Source organism: Podarcis raffonei, chromosome 11, assembly GCF_027172205.1.
Source record: "Podarcis raffonei isolate rPodRaf1 chromosome 11, rPodRaf1.pri, whole genome shotgun sequence".
NCBI lineage: Eukaryota > Metazoa > Chordata > Lepidosauria > Squamata > Lacertidae > Podarcis > Podarcis raffonei.
The window spans coordinates 21929803-21947345 of record NC_070612.1 but is presented as its reverse complement, the minus strand read 5'-3'; the positions used below and the strand labels follow the sequence as shown (position 1 = coordinate 21947345).

General features: G+C 40.7%; 1 protein-coding gene across 1 annotated transcript in view; it reads right to left on the bottom strand.

Annotated features, from left to right (window-relative positions):
- Nucleotides 1-17543, bottom strand: part of ITGA2 (integrin subunit alpha 2) — a 55538-nt gene that overhangs the window by 16771 nt on the left and 21224 nt on the right. Inside the window, exons 3-17 of the mRNA XM_053408238.1 lie at nt 16542-16651; nt 15221-15312; nt 9266-9380; nt 9026-9153; nt 8541-8689; nt 8102-8252; nt 6744-6909; nt 6406-6479; nt 6015-6153; nt 4460-4605; nt 4095-4238; nt 3102-3305; nt 1848-1984; nt 1394-1533; nt 518-669 (exon numbers count right to left, since the gene is read on the bottom strand). Coding sequence (XP_053264213.1) covers nt 518-669; nt 1394-1533; nt 1848-1984; nt 3102-3305; nt 4095-4238; nt 4460-4605; nt 6015-6153; nt 6406-6479; nt 6744-6909; nt 8102-8252; nt 8541-8689; nt 9026-9153; nt 9266-9380; nt 15221-15312; nt 16542-16651 — 2047 coding nt within the window. The remainder of the gene's footprint in view (nt 1-517; nt 670-1393; nt 1534-1847; nt 1985-3101; nt 3306-4094; nt 4239-4459; nt 4606-6014; nt 6154-6405; nt 6480-6743; nt 6910-8101; nt 8253-8540; nt 8690-9025; nt 9154-9265; nt 9381-15220; nt 15313-16541; nt 16652-17543) is intronic.

Sequence of the window (17543 nt, the reverse complement as noted above, 5' to 3'; positions counted from 1 at the left end):
CCAGCGCCGCATATGCTAAAGATGGCCCTGCCCAAGGTGGCTAACACCTCCACAATAAAAAATAAAAAATAAAAGCTGTTGCAGTTAAAAACATTATCTCAGCTAGCTACCTCAGGGTTACCAGGAGCAGTGTTTTTAAGCCACCAAATGCCTAGACAGGGATGTCTTTATATTCCTCCTGAGTCAACAATTAGGGAGACAGGCACACCACACCAGGAACAGCATCCCACAACGTCCACTGAAAAGGCCCTGTCAACACCAACTGGGCAGCCCCCAGTGGCAGCAGCACCTCCTCTGCCAATCCTAAGGTCTGTGATGGTTGTTATTGATAGGTGATGGAGTTTATATACAGATGCCAATGGAACATTCCATCATACGATCTCTCAATGGCTGTCTGAAGTTGGACAGGCAGACTAGCTGCAAGCTGGAACTGTTATCTGCTGTTTGTAAGGGCCAGGCCACAACCATTCATTTCTACAAATATGCGTAACATATAGATCAGTTAGCTAATATCTACCTGAACATTAAAAACATGCTCCTTGCAGTTCTCCCTGGAGTGGATTAGGATACTATTCTGTAGATACCTCTCCTTATTTTCTTTAAACAATCCTCGGGAAGTCACTCGAGAAGACAAGAGATCAGCATCCAATGTCAGGTTGTATCTGATATCTAAAAAGGAAAAAAAAGGTACATATTTTAAAGGAATCTGTTTGTTCATTGAGAAATTTACATCGCACCCTTCTAATGCAAATGTATTACTCGGGGCAGCTTACAACAATAAAAAAAACACAACTTCAAACATCAGTTGAAAAACACTTCATATCTTCATGATCCTTTATAACTGCTCTTCAGCAGCCCAGTGAAAAAGAAGACAAGAGAAAAAGTTGTGAAGGAAAGGGAATTTCAGCTATTATGAAACCAGATAAAATTATCTCTCCTACACAATTATTCAAGGAGCATCTGGTTACCCTACTGTGAGGGGGGAGGAGCCTAAGTTCACATATATTTGTTCATACACAAATAACTGGAATATTCAGTACTATACCTACCCTGGTGATGCACTGGTGCTGTCCACAGAAGGACAAGAAATTTTGCATTTTTGATACAGCTTTTCAGTGGCACAACCACACATATCTCCTTTATTCTTTTATTTGCAATTATTGAAAATATTTTCATCCCAGCCTTAATCAGAAGTAAGAATTTTACTTAAATCAACAATGCAACCCTATACATGTCTACTCGGGAGTATATCCCACCGAGTGTAGTGAAGCTTATGCCCATAAGGGGATCTTGCAATTGCAGCCTTACAGTAGTAGGTCATCTTGCCCCAACAAGTAATACTCTTTTAAAAAAAAATAATAATCATGTAAAACAAGACTGTAGAAATACTTACCCACTTGATTTGTCCTGTGAGCAGGTCTAAAGGTTGCACTGAAACATATGTGGAGAACTACCTCTGTATTCCTGTTTAGCAAGCTTATCTTCTTCGGTGTAGCTGATACATGGATGGACACAGCAGCAATACTCTGAGACCTGAAATACAAACAGGCAGATTTGCCTGTAAACTTAATTGCAAAAAAGGGAGATTTGTTCTGAGGAGGCATCTATCTAGAATTTATACTTACAAAATCAACAGTTAATTAGGCTGCATTCGTATACACAATAGGGAGCTAGTCCCATAGAATATAGTGGGACCTCAGGCTAAACATATATTCAGCACTGAGTTGAATACCACCCTGAATTTCTTTCTCTCATTCAGAATTAAGTTAGGGACTGGAAGAGAAGCAGTGGGAGAAGGGCCATTAAAGATATTTGTTGCTTTCTTAAAAAAAAAATCCATGTCTCACCAGAGTTGAATCACGTTTCCATCAGAGCCCACAGATACATCAGTGATCCCATCACCATTTAAATCACTATGGCCATCTATTGATCTTCCAAAATACTGGAGCTGCTGTCCAAACACAGGGTCTGATCCCAAAATTTTCTGAGAAGAGAAATATTTGTATCAGGCATGTTGATGTTTTCATTCACATATGGGTTATTTTGAGGATTCTCCCTTGCTCAAATGTTTCATATTAGCAATGAAGTCATCGTTACTGATTTTCATCATTGGCTTTTGAGTTAGTTTGAAAAGCACATGCATCTGACAAAGTAGTATCTAGTCTTGCAAACATAATTCCACAATCAATGTATTCACATTTAAAGTGCCACAAGACCTTAACAGCAAATAAATAAATAAATAAATAAATAATCAGTAGCTGTATGGTTAATTATTTCCACATTTTTAAAATTACTATACTACATTTATATTCCATTTTCCTCTGAGGAGCTCAAATTGGTGTACATTGTTCTCCCACCCCATTTTATCTTTTCAACAGTTCTGTGAAGTACATTAGGCTGAAAGACAGAAACTGAGCCAAGTCACACAATAAACTTAATAATCAATCCTATCAAGCAATGCTAATGAGAGGCTGGGGATTATTAGATCATTTGAGCGCCACCAGATCTGAGGTCCTATTGGATGGGCCTCCTCATCTGATCTTAAACTACAGGGAGGTTCACATGGGAACAGGAACTAGGATTTGCAATGAAAGATTTTGTTCCTCAGAGTCATACAGTGTACAGTGGTACCTTGGGTTACATACGCTTCAGGTTACAGACTCCGCTAACCCAGAAATAGTGCCTCGGGTTAAGAACTTTGCTTCAGGATGAGAACAGAAATCGTGCAATGGCAGCAGGAGGCCCCATTAGCTAAAGTGGTGCTTCAGGTTAAGAACAGTTTCAGGTTAAGAACAGACCTCCAGAAAGAATTAAGTACCTAACCCGAGGTACCACTGTAATGACAGAAAAGGCCCCATAAAACATGCAAGATACCAGCAAAAAGAGAGGACAAATAACCATGCTCAGAGCCTGGACAAAACTCTAAATCAGGGTTGGGGAATTTGTGGCCCACCAAATATTGCTAGATTCTAGCTCCCCTCAATCCCAGCCAACACAGCCAATGACTGGGTATGACTGTTCAGACCAGAGAACGGTTCAGACCAGGGTAATTAGGTTCAGACCTAATTTATAGCATTCTGTAAAAAAAAAAAGTAATTTACCTGGGAATATTTTGTGTGTATTGTCCTCTGTTTACCATTGTAAATGTAGATAGCACCAGCATTCTGGTTTTCTAGTAGCGCTCCAACTATCACATCATTGAAACCATCCAAATCAATATCTGAGGCAACAGCGATAGCAGATCCATACCGAGCGTTTTCAGTCCCTTGAGGCCCTTCTAGAAGTTCTTGTTTGCCCAAAATGCCCTTTGAGAAAAGGCCAGAGAAAGGGGGGGTGGTCTTGCATTAGAGTTTTATGAAACACACTAGACAAATTTTCTTGAACCTGAATGCAATTCTTTGAAAAAGAAATGGAATTTCCTAGTTCTTACAAAATAGAAAAATCAGATGTGGAAGATCTTATTCCCTTGTCTATTTTTGTTGTGCCAACTATATAGGAAGTCGTAAAAACAGACACAAGTAATAAAAACTTTCCATTAAGCATCTCAGGAATTATTGCTAAGGTAAGTAGCTTCTGCATACTTCCCAATATTATCAGTAATTATTGCTGTCTGCTTAAATAGCGCAGTCATTCTATCAGGCTAATTGATCCAACGAAGGGGACTGTTTAAATGAAAGTCATCCTCAGTGGGTTGAAGGATACTGTGTTCAAATGGGTCTCTTGCCATTCCATTCATTCCAAGAGCTCACCAAGATATGCAGACAGCTTGAAATTTATTTATTTATTTATTTATTTATTTATTTATTTATTTATTTATTTATTTATTTATTTAAAAAAACCAACAACACCACTTATCAGCTATTTGCAAGGGGTAACAAGGAGTGGATTTCATCTCCCCATTCTCCCTTGTGCATCAAATGACCAATTAGTAGAACTTCAAACATTTTGAAAGATATCCATGCATGTAGTTACCCCATATACATGCTTTGGATGGATGAGAGCCAAATGGAATTTCTGGATTCTCCATAGACCAAGTATTTAGGAAAACATCAGCTTTGAGCTGCTCTCTTGGCAACCCAATATATTTTATGTACCTTTCTGACTGAAAACATATAGACTCTCCCTTCTTCTTTTTTTAACTCATTCATGAACATTGGTGCGCCAACCAAGAGCACATCTGTTACTGAATCGCCATTAACGTCCACGGAACATAGTACACTACCAAAGTAGGAACCAATCTGAAATGACAGAACATTTCTTATCAGACGGCGCATGTCAGTGCCAGTTACAGCCATACATTGTAGCTGGATTTGTGCAGACAAGATACACAACTTTGGAAAGGCAAACTCATAATGCAAGTAAATATCAGTTTTAAACCCTACTTGCGACAGCTGGTGCCTGTGACATTTATACATATATAACACAAACAAGAAAACTCAGTGCCAACTTCTGCACTTGCCTGCTCTCCTCTTTGAGAATGAACAATAGATACATTGCCGTGGACATCAATCTCATAAACCACCACTCTGCCTGCGTAGCTGGACCGTGGAGCACCAGCAACAAAATAGTCAGTGTCTTCCGCTGAAAGAACAGCAACAGAATAACCTGAAAAGCAAAGTCATAGTTATCGTTATCAAGTAACAGTGGTGAAGTTGTTCAAAAAGGCAACCGAGCATGAAAAGTATTCTAAAAGTGAAATGTAGATTCTATTTTGGTTGCTGCATGCCAAGGTCCTATGACTTCTGGTCCAGCTACAGAAAGGAGGTTCTGATTAGCTGCAACCTATGCTGAAAAAAGCATTGCTCCCTGTGACCTAACCACTCTGATACATATATTTTAGGACAAGTGATGATCTGGGACCATTCACATTAAATGCCAGGCTCTGAAACAGATGGAACAATGCTCCCCCTACATACAGTTTCATGTTCTCTGTCATGTGGAACACAGCTGCATTCAGAAAAACCCATGTCAAGACACACATGCACAGCGGCACTATTAACACACATGTGAAGACTGCATAGCCCTCAGGTGAGACACTGGGGGACCTCCGTTCTTGTCCTGAATGGACCAGGAAGTGGAGTGCCACTTTATTTCTAGTTTGACAAATAGACAATTTACTACCCCATGATTTTATGGGTCTTTTTCTTTCCCAGATTCTGGGCTTTAGGAACCTTAAGTACCCAATTTTGACAATATTTCCTACTCCCTGCAGCCCATTGTACCCACTGAAAAGCTGTTTCTGGCTGTTTGAAATCCTCTGGAACAGTACAGGACTTGGCTTGGGGAGGGGGGTTGCATTCAGTAAGAGGGATTGGCAAGAATTCGGTGTCCTGCTTTTTGTGAGTGGAAGTGCTTTCTGCTAGAGCAAAGTTATCCACCAGACACAGCCCTTACTTAGCTGCCACATAATCCATTTTATAGCTTTTGCCTCAGCTATTTCTATTTTGATTATTTCTTGTCCAGAGTCTTGGTCTGAGAACTCTTTAGAGTTTTAGCAAGCTTATGGATGCATATAGGGCTTGGTAACATCTCAAGAAAATAGCTCTGAAGTCCATAATGTTTTCCCCATTAGAATATTTAATCATAGAAATCAGGAGAAAGAATTCTCCATCACTTGCCAATATAATTCTGAAGTGACTGCCTTATGAGACTCATTTCGTACTTGTAAACCACATGAATATTCAAGGACCCCCATGAGTCTGCAGGCTCTCCCCTTCAAAAGACATGTAGATAAGAGTCAAAACAAGTTCCTAACACCCATATTGGTTTTTAGAAAACTGTATTTTATTAACCAATAAATTAGATAAAAGACAAATTACTGTTCATTTAAAGAGAGCAAATGCTTGAAACTTCTGGCAACAGTTCTCAAGTTCAAGTATCTAAAAGAAAAGAAAATGCTCTGGAATGATAAATCTTTAATTGGCTTTCCACAGTTCTAAATCAGGAATGTGATAAAGAGTACCCAAGAACATTTGAGAAATATTTCACTCTGCCCTTTGAACCACCACCCTCACCTAAATAGGAGGTATGATTTCTGTCTTGCAAAACTTTTTCAAATGCTTCCTTGGGAAATATAGCAGCTTGTTTTGCTGTCTCCTGCACCACCGTTCCAGTCCACTCATAGGCCCCCACAGCACCCAGCATCAGAACTTCCTTAAGAGAAAGCAAAACAAAGGCAAACGAGAATTAAAATATACTCAGGTGTTTTCAGTGAATGATTTTCAATGACACAAGAGGCAGTGACACATCCTCAACACAAGTAGTTTTCAATATACTTTTCTACTTATACATTTCTATCATTTTGTGATTCTCTACCATTCTAATAGTTTCTTCTTCAAGAAAAAAAATGGAGTATTGTTGGCAAAGTAAGTTAAATGCAGTGCTGGTTTACAAGCTGTTCATTACCTTTTGCTGCAGGTATGAAGCACTGAATCCCACTTGTGACATTTCCATCTGGAATAAATCACCTTGATCAGTACCTGGTGGGGGAAAAAATGATGTTTACTCATATGTCTATCACCCCAGTTACAAATAAATTTTGTGACACACTGATTTCAGTAGGTGGGAAACCTGTGCCCCCCCTCAAAGATGTTGTTGGATTCCAACTCCTGTCAGAACCAGCCAGCATGGTAAAAAGCCAAGGATGATAGGGGGTTTGTAATGCAGCAACATCTGGCAAGTAACAGGTTAGCTAGAACTGGATAGGATTGATTAGTAGAAAGGGAAACTCTTTATTTTAGTACCTTCTATGCTGAAAATTCGCTCTCCCAACGTTCCTGCTTCTTCTAAAAGTGCCGCCTCAGATGACACATTAAAGAAATATTTTGATGTGGGAACACTGGCAATTCCTTTGATTTCTTTGATTAAATTTCTAGTATCCATGTCTTGTCTAATTAAGTATCCTAATACCTTGAAGGGGGTGGGGGAAGAATGATCATGTGAATTTTAATAAGAAGCATTCAGATACATCTGTATTACGTACTTGTTACAGAACATTTTTGCCTCCATTTTGTCCCTTTACACAACCTCTACTGGGCATAGCAGATCAAGTGAAAAGGGCTGTCTACCCAGTCACCACATGCTAACCCAGTGGTGAGCATGTTGGGTGGAGGGTACATGCATTTGGAGGGCAAGTGACTTGCTAAAGGAAATCACACTTTTCTTACTACCTCTGTCTCCTGTTACTACTTCTGTCTCAGCACTGTGTACTTCTCTGCTAAGGTCATACTGGGGGGGGGTAGCATTTTGAGGGCATTTCAGCAGTTCTCAATGATGCCCACATAAGACATTGCTTCATGTGTGCCTCACTATAAATTATTTCCTTGTGTAAACCACAATCAGGGAAACTTTTAAAAATGTGACATTTTCCTGATGTGGTTAGACTTAACATTGTTACCATCAGCTGGCGAGGTTACAAATAGGTGGGTCACACAAGTGTGGAGATGAATACGCAAAGCATCTCTTTTGACTTAAATGGATATAGAAGATCACACTGAAGACTTCTGTATGAAGAATGCAGCATCTATAGAGCTATGAACTTGAAAAATGCATATTGGGGATGAACATATATTTCAGTTTCTCTGTGCTTCCCATTTTTCCAAGCTTAAGTACAGTTCACTCCATTTCCGGACCAATTTGCAAATTTTTGGTTTAAAAGTCTACGTGAAAATTCAAAAGCATTTTCATGCCCATTTCTCCTAATATGTACATATATGGATGCAACTCCCTCAAATATATACACGTTTACAAGCAAGTTCTCCTAATATAATGCAATTTTGTACAATAGTTTCACTGATACATGCATCTTTCTGCACAGTTTTGGGTTGGAGAACTGCATCCCAAAATTTGGAGAAGTTCAAAATCTGATGGATAGCTGTAGTCCATCTTGTTTATTGGTTTGGGAAGTGTGAACTAGGCAGGTTTGCATGAAAATGTGACTCAAACAATTCCTCCGCCCCCGCTCCCTATCCCTTATGTATATTCCTCACAGAGGAGCTACATTCTAGACTCATTGTCACAATTATTTTAGTCCCCTTGTAATCCATGCATTAAAGATAGCAAGGGCTAAAGTTACAGTCACAATAATGAAAGCCTTACTTACTGCTATGCCAAACCTAGTGATGTTGTCCTCATTACATTTAGTTATCACTTCTTGCATACTCGAGCCATCATGTGATTCACCATCTGTCACAACAACCATGACTTTAGAGGCTGTTGGCCGCCCACCAGCTTCTTTTGAGAAAGCGTTACGTCTGTAATGAACAACATGTGTGATTTACTATATACAAATACTGCTTTTTATGCATGCTTTCACGTAGTACTTTTACCACCAACAGAGTGAAGATGCAGAAAAACAGCATCACCACAAAATCCTTAGCTGATATCAAGTACATTAGCATTCAAAGTAGTATTCAAACATTGTTTTAATTTACCCTCACATACAGATATATATTTTTTGTCAGTGATAGAGTTGTTCTGTTTTAAATAAAAAAGAGGATCTCTGTTTAGCTGAGAATCAGCTGCTATTCGGTGTGCTTTACCTGGCATATTCAATTGCGCTGAATGTATTAGTTTGGACCCCTCCGTTCTGAAAGGTTTTTGACATTGCTTGTACAACATCTCCTTTATCTTGGTAAGTACTCAGGTTGAACACTACTCTTGGGTAGACACCATACTGAATCAAGCCTACCTAAAATTTCAGATAAAATTAAGAGGAAAAAGTGTTACAGTACTAACTAAATAAACCAGTGCAATACATCTATAAACTCCAGTTCCCATGAGCTCCAGCCAGCATTGCCAATGGCCAGGGAAGATAGAAGTTCTAAATTCAGCAGAATCTGGGGGGCAGGGGCAGGACACATGTCCCCCACTCCTAACATTAAAAAATGAAGCTTTACACTGCCAACTCATACATAATGGGCTGTATCCAATGGTGGCTTTGCAGTAACAGGAAATACACCCCCCCCAATAAGGCATGGGGCTTCAGTTCTGCTGACCCTACCCCCTGTGCCCCAATTCTACGCACCTGAGTTTTTGTGGGACCTATATCTAAACCTTGAACAAACTTTTTCAAGAAATCCGATACAGCATGCCAGGGATGAATGCTGTTTGACTCATCACATACCACCACCACATCTATGGCAGAAGAACATTCTGCAAAAGAAGGGGATAGAAAAAGTCTGAGCCAGTTATTTTAGCAGCATAGACCCTTGTCTCGTATTTAAAGCAAATGAAACTGCTTACTGAATCATACTTAAGTACTTACTTTGCACAGCAGGGGAGAAACTTCTCATGATCTGGAAACTTGGGCCGAACTCAGAGCAGATCCCTGTTGCATAGTACTGGCTCCCACACTGTTGTGCCCACAAAGGGCCGCAAGTCTTTAAAAAGAAGAGGAAGAAGAATAAGCCTTTAGAAGTACCTATTACAACAAAGCATTTAATCTCCCTCTTACAATGTGGGACAGAAATATTGTGCTAGAAGGTGCATTGTGCAGTCTCTTTCTCAATACAAGGCTGGACCACCCATGCACAAGTGCTCCGCATGTTAGGTAAAGGTAAAGGACCCCTGGGCAGTTAAGTCCAGTCAAAGGCGAATATGGGGTTGCGGCGCCCATCTCGCTTTCAGACCGAGGGAGCCAGCATTTGTTCACAGACAGCTTTCTGGGTCATGTGGCCAGCATGATTAAACCACATCTGGTGCAATGGAACACCGTGACGGAAACCAGAGTGCACGGAAACACCATTTACCTTCCCATCGCAGCGGTACCTATTTATCTACTCGCACTGGTGTGCTTTCGAACTGCTAGGTTGGCAGGAGCTGGGACAGAGAAACGGGAGCTCACCCTGTCATGGGGATCGAACCGCCAACCTTCTGATCAGGAAGCCCAAGAAGCTCAGTAGTTTAGACCACCTGCATCTCCACATGTACTCTTGACATGTATATTGGATAGTTTCTAATATTTGGCATACTCAGGAATCAAAAGTTTTGTGTCTCTTTTGTAAGAAATGCATAGCTTTTGTACATTCTGCAATTCGAAGCAACAAATGATTCAAATGTAAACAAAGTGCAATTTACTGAGGAATCTGCATCTGGTTTTGCAGTTCCTGTGAGGGCAAAATCTGAGCCCTAAGCCAGAGTGTAGGTTTGAATCAGTTAGTGGTTCCAGGTTCAGTTAAGCATTGGATGCCTGCTGTTTGTTTATTTAAAATATGTTTTATCACTTTTTTCAGGCTTCAGCATGCAAGAGCAGGGCAGTATGCAGGAGTCTCAATTACCAAGCATACGGTATACTTTTAAGTAGCTGCTGTGTAAAACCCTGTTAATAAGAATCTCAGTTAAAGGCAACACTGAAGAGGAAAGCCTAAATGCCTGTACAGATGTGCACAAGTCAATGGGAAGGGATTCCATAGCTCTGGGGCCACCACCAAGAAGGTCACACCAACAGCTTAGTCTAATGTAATGGTGGGCTTTTGAGAAGGACCCCCTGAAACAGATATTAGCATATAGGCAGGATTGTATGGCTGACAAAGGCCTTTAAGCTAGTATTTTCTGCACCTTGTCAATGATCATCTAGTGGACCAATTTGCATGATAAATGGCTCTGAACCATGCGTAGCTTGGTGCACTAGTCCTTGCCTCTATGGCATGACACTACACATTTCTCAGTTCAACACTATAAACATTGCATATTTCAAGACATTGATAAAGGAGATCCTTGCCACTTAGCATACTGGCTGTGTTCACAAATCACGATAGAGCTAAAATACTTTGGAAATCAATCCAAGCCTGTGTTGAAAACCATTTGGTTCCTTCTTATCACAGCAGTTCCTGGGAGAGTAATTTCAGAATTTTTTTATCCCTGATAATCAGAAGCCTTATCCTTTCAAACCTAAAATACAGTATATTAGTGGCAAATAACACAGCCCTTGGGTCTTGCTCACACATGTTAGGAATCTAAAATAGCTACAATCTCTGTACTACATACCAAGTCTAATGCACTTGCAGAGCAGTAAAAAGCTATGCATCTCAAAGTAGATATTAGGTTAAGCTGTACTGTTGCCTCACAACTTCAGCACCCTGTTCAAGACCTGTGAAAGGTGATGCCCCATTTTAATGATTTCTAGTTGACTCTGCAAGTGGGCATTATGTTTGCTCTGCTTACCAGCACCAGCAGCCCTGACATTCCTTCAGCTGCTGGGCACGATTTTGTATCATACTCACAAGTCACAGAGTGAGGCCAGAAAACATTGTCCTCATTCAAATTGGGTCCAGATAGTATTGGCATGAAGCCAAATCAGAGTGAGGCCAACAGTTCCTGCCCTAATTCTGGCACCTTGTAGGCAAAGGGTGGGAAATGCCCATCAGCGGTGGAGACTAGGATTATTGCCACCACCAGAACCCCAAGCAGGTAGCAGAAAAAACCAGCAAGGGCCCTTCCATTAAATCTTTCACACTCCCACACCCCAAATCCATTTCAGATCAGTAAAAGTCACCTGAAATTGTTTGTCTCAGCCATAGATAGTTTCCCCCTCCTTAAATTTATTTCACATTAACTGGAACTGGCCAGAAGATGGCATCATTCTAGTGAGCTTTTACTAGTAAGTTCTCCATTACTTCCAATTCACTGCATTCTTTTATGAGGACCAGCAATAAACAAGTTCAGCCCTAACCTTTCAGATCAAGCCATGCTTTGTAAAAGCCCAGGAACAGGTGTAGGTGTAGCCACATTCCCCCCCCCCAAAAAAAATCAAATCTACAATAAGGGGTGTAATTAATTATTAGGTGAAAGTGTTCTGCAAGTCTGACATTCTTCTATAGCTCTCCTTCAGCCTTCCCTGACTGGGTGCCCTCAATATATTTTGGACCACAGCTTCCATCATGCTGGCTAGGGCTGATAGAAGTTGTAGTTTAAAACAGATGAAGGGCAATGTGTTGGGGAAGGCTGCTCTGCTGGAGAATGGGTTACATTTACTCCTTCCTGTGCAGCAATACTTTCAGGAAAATGTCCTGCTTCTTTCCTTAGAAAGGAAGTTAATATACTTATTTCTTATTAACAGATCAGTTAGGTTACACTTACAAAGGAGTGAACCCCACTGATTTCTGTTCTCATCCTGAAGCAAAGTTCTTAACCCAAGGTACTATTTCTGGGTTAGCAGAGTCTGTAACCTGAAGTGCCTGCAACCTGAAGCGTCTGATCTGTAGAGAGATGCCATGGAAAGGTTCCACTGCCTTCCTGTCCAACTCTATCTTATAACTGGACTTATAAAGCAAATGTGAATGCCCGTGGAAGTGGGCTTTGGTGCATCATGGTGGGCTGAGCATTGTAGAGCACTAGGACCATAATGGAAGGGAATAGATGGCAGAACGTGAGAAGAATCCTCAACAATCTGAGGGTATGTTCATTTACAATGGTACCTCGGGTTACGAACTCAATTTGTTCCGGAGGTCCGTTCTTAACCCGAAACCATTCTTAATCCGAGGCACGCTTCACTAATGGGGCCTCCCGCTGCTGCTGCACGATTTCCATTCTCATCCTGGGGCAACTTTTGTAACCCGAGATACTACTTCCAGGTTAGCGGAGTTTGTAACCTGAGGTGTTTGTAACCCGAGGTACCACTGTATAGGACTGCATTGCAACAGTGTAATCCTATGGTATTGTTCCCCAAAGTAAGTTCCACTGAGTTCCGTGGGGGTCACTCCCTTGTTAAGCACATTTAGGACCGTGTCCTTAAGCTCTTTTGTTGTTTTAACACAGGGATGGGGAGCTGCGTCCTTCCAGAACTTACTGGACCCCAACTCCCGTCCACCCCAGCCAGCATGCCCAATGGTCAGGGATGATGGGAGCTGTAGTCTAGCAAGACCTGGAGGGCCGCAGGTTCCCCAGGCCTCTTTTAAAATATCTGGAGCACAAGAAACAGCATAATAATGTTTTAGTTATTTATTGCATTGGCTGCGAGATAAAATAGAGGCAACCCTTCCATGAGGCATGGCGCTGAAAGCTGCTTCAGATTCTGGACTGCAGTTCTATTAAAGTATTTCAGTTGCAATGTTATAGCTCAAATAACTTGTTTTCAAATAATATCTTAATAATTAAAAAGCAGAGGCAACAACAGTATGGGAAGGGTAGGCAGTATAATTACGTTTATAGCTGAAATCCTATACTTGCTTACGTGGCAGGCAGTCCCATTGGATTTAATGGGCCTTCCTTCTGAATAAATGGGTATTGGATTGCAATGTAAAGGTCTGTTAGTTCAGATGTGTGCACAGCAATGGTGTGTTGGAGCGCCTTGCATTCCGGATGATTTCTGCTGAACAGGCACATGGAGGAGTTGGCACATAGCAGTGATAGGAATTTTGGAACACAGAGCCTTCATAGTATGCCTCCTGCAAAACTTTTATTTAAATGGCTATTTTTCATCCATGCCACAGATAACATTACAGCCTTGTCTTGATTTCCTATATCATCAGCACATTAGCCCTTTCCCTTTGTGTTCAAAATTTAAAGTATTTGTATTGCAATATGCATAACTCTTTGGTACATCTGCTTTTTTCAAAAAACAATTCCCACAAATGTTAGAGCAGCTTTAGACTGGTCTCTATAGCATAAGAAACATTGTGCATAATGCAAACAAGTCATTAGGGACTTGTTTTTGTTGCATCTGCAGCATGCAAGCTCAACACATTGAATACGCTTCTCAAGACTATGCAAATAACATGCACTAAAAGGTTTCTCGGAATATAATTTCAGACCTCATTATCAACAAGCACAGGGAATGCTTCTGAAAGTGATCACAACTTTGAATGTTTGTAAATTTTGTGCGTCAGCATTATATGGTGCAATATGCACAACAAAGAACAAATCCCATATTAGTGTCTAGACTAGATATAGGAAAAAGAAGTTTAACTCAAACTCTTCCCTGCCAACAATAACTCCAAGTATTTAGCTGCAATTATTTTCTCTTATCTAAGGACAATTAGCTTTGCAAGGCTTGATCCCAGTTAGAAAACCACCAGAAACAATAAACTGAAATTCCAAGAAGAAATTGAATTGAATTGAGTCCAGTAGCTCATTGGTAGCCAATGCGTTTACAGGACTGGTAGCAAATGGTCTCATCAGGTTGTCCCAGTTACCAGCCTAAACAGCTGCATTCTTCATGATTATATCTGCCATCCAAATAAGCAGACAGCATCTGTTGAAATCTTAATTCCATGAAAGCTTTTCTCAACTGTGGGTAGGAAATGTTAGATAAGTACCTTGCAATTTGATGATCCTTCTGAAAAGCAGCAAAGCACTAAGAGGAGCAATTATTATTAATCACTTCCTCCACTACAAGATATATGGAATTTTAGACTAGGTCAATGATTATTATTTCTTTCTTTCTTCATTGCCGTACACTCCAAGGATCTCAAGGCAACTTACATGAATGCAATGAAACATACAAAAGTATGTTAAATAAAATACCAGCCGCTTGCAATGCTACAATATGAAAACAATGAGCTAAGGAAACAACACCTACAAAAACAGGGAAACAACAACAATCAAATTCCAGTCTTTCTTTGGAACTGACTAGAAGACAATAAATTAGAGGGAAATGTTATCTATTATTTATTTATTTTGTTTATTGAATTTCTATACCGTCCTTCCTCCAAAGGAAACAATATAAAAACACAGAAATGCACAACCTAGTAGCATACAAAAACAATAGCCTCCCCATCAGTTTAAAAGGCCATAGATTGCTTAATTAGGCAAAGGCCTGGGAGAAGAGGATTGTTTTTGCCTGGTGCCTGAAGGTATGTAGCGAGGGCGCCAGACGAGCCTCCCTGGGGAGAGCATTTCAAAAGTGGGGAGCCACCGAAGAAAAGGCCCGTTCTCATGTTGCCACCCTCTGGACCTCTCACAAGGAGGCACACAAAGAAGGGCTTCAGATGATGATTGCAGGCTCTGGGTCGGTTTACAAGCGGAGAGGCAGTCCTGAGCCATTTAAGGCTTTATAGGCAAAAACCAGCACTTTGAACTGAGCCCAGAAACTAATTAACAGCCAGAGTAGTCGGACCAGGATTGACATTATATGTACGTATAAGCAAACCCATTTATCACTGTAATTTATATCTTAACTCATTTGGATGAACTGCACTGAAGAAAGGACCCAAGAAAAGGTTATAGTTTCCCCACTGACTGCAAAACAAGCTATGTTTTATATTGCATCACCAGCACTTACCAAAAATCCTCCGGTTATTGAGTTTCTTACTAGGGTTAATCCTAGATTCATATACTTCTTTATCTCAGTAGCATTTGGGACACTTGCGAAAGCTAAAAAGACACAATACAACAATACACACAATCAAGAAAAATCAAAGCTGCCATTTTAAATGTAAGCAGCCAGAACCCTGTACATCTCTTACCTATGTCCCTAAAACAATACATGTATGCTCTCTTAATAAGCATCATCTGTGAACTATTAGAAAAAGAAGAAGAAGAGGAGTTTGGATTTGATATCCCACTTTATCACTACCCGAAGGAGTCTCAAAGCAGCTAACCATCTCCTTTCCCTTCCTCCCCCACAACAAACACTCTGTGAGGTGAGTGGGGCTAAGAGACTTCAGAGAAGTGTAACTAGCCCAAGGTCACCCAGCAGCTGCATGTGGAGGAGCAGGGAATCAAACCCGATTCACCAGATTACGAGTCTACTGCTCTTAACCACTACACCACACTGGCTCTCAAAAATTGTTTGTGGCAAGTATCCTCCATTCATGAAGTTGCTTTTCCCCAGAAACTCAGCACAGGGAGCAGCTTAGGACCTTACTGTTCTGACTACCATTTGAGGCCGGGATAAATCATGTAAAAAGCTTTATTTTTAGTAACAGAATGTTACATATTTTATTTATTTAGTACAGTCATTAGATCCGGCAATTCTTCCATCACAGGACTCAAGATAGCAAATATGAGGTTCCCAGGGAATCTCCCAACCAGACACCAACCAGACTCAATCCTGATTAGCTGCATCATGTGCCCAAACCATGCCCTGGTTTGCGTTAAACACATTGAGCTACTGAGCACAACACAAGCTCAAATAAATGTTCCTCACTTCTTATCTAGGGACTCTAATTCTATCACACAGTCCATGTGCATTTCTTCCCAACTTGTTGCAAATTGTCATAGATTTCTGCCATGTGCAGAAATTCGAGTTGGCACCCCAAGCAGTTGCGATGATGTGCTCAAAGTTTATTCCTGCACTCAGCAGAACAAAATATATGACCATACACGCTATGTACAGATCTTTCACAAAACAAAATGTAGGTTTTCAGTCTCTAAATAGAACTGAGCCTACATATATGTAGAGATGACAGCAGAGCCATCCCTGTTTAGCAATTATGGGTGGTGCATTGTGTTTTTATATGCTATAACCAACTTTGGGTGGATAAGAAATAATAAGAAGAAGTACAATAATCAAGATGATGATGACATATGCTGAGGTCCATGGGAAGAAGGGCAGGAAATACAATTTATTCTTTAATTTATTTGCTGAATTTAGAACTTACTCTGCAAGTTCATCTTTGAACATTGGGTTCCCGGTTGATTAACTTCACACTTATACACATCGCCCATTCTGTTTCCTGGATATCCACTCCAGGGTGAACCAACAAGCAACCTGGAAAACAGACATATCTTTACAAACTGTATGGTCATTTCAGTTGAAAGACTCCACTCTAAAAACAGTAATTGAAAGTATGAGCTCAAGGTTACTACAATAATTATCTTTATGATTATTTCTTTGGTCTCTGTAAAACAAGGGTAGTTAACATGCTGCACGCCAGATGCTGTGGGCCACAATTCCCAACAGCACAGCCAATGGTCAGGAATCATGGGAATTGTAGTCAATAACATCTGTCATGCAACATACTGAGTATTCATCATATGGCAGAAATGTATTTATAATTTTGTGTTCTGGCCAATTCATTTTTTACATGGTAACATCTAGCCAATTTTACTGCCTCATTTTCACTTGTGTGAGTGACTTGCGTCAACTAAAGAGTAGGCATTCTTGTTGGCATCCATCCACCTCAAGAGACAATGGAGTGTGCCTGCGTGGGTGAAGTCAAACCACTGTGTTAACAGCACCAGAGTGATCTCTCTGGCGCAGAAGCCTGGGCAGTGTGTGTGGAGGTCCTGGGCTGCTTAGATGGCAAGACCCAACTCTCAGCCTCGCTGATGTGGTCCAAAGGAAAGTAGAGCAATACATTTGGCACCAGTTGGGCTGCAAGAGTTGCAGGAAGGGGGTAAACAAGGCACCATTCAACTGTCTTAGGGACTCTACTCTCAATTTCTGTAGCTTACTCCTTAGCCTTTTCTTCTCATGAAGATATCCCACAAGGCTGTGGAGGCTTAGGATCAGAGTTTTCCTTCTCCTAGATGTGCTACCTTTCCAGGTTGATGAGCCCCACCTGCCCCTTACTTCCCTCTATAGCATATGCAGAAACTGCCTTCTTGACCATTGGACCCACTATTGATCTCATCCACTCAATGCACTAGAGCCTGTCTTC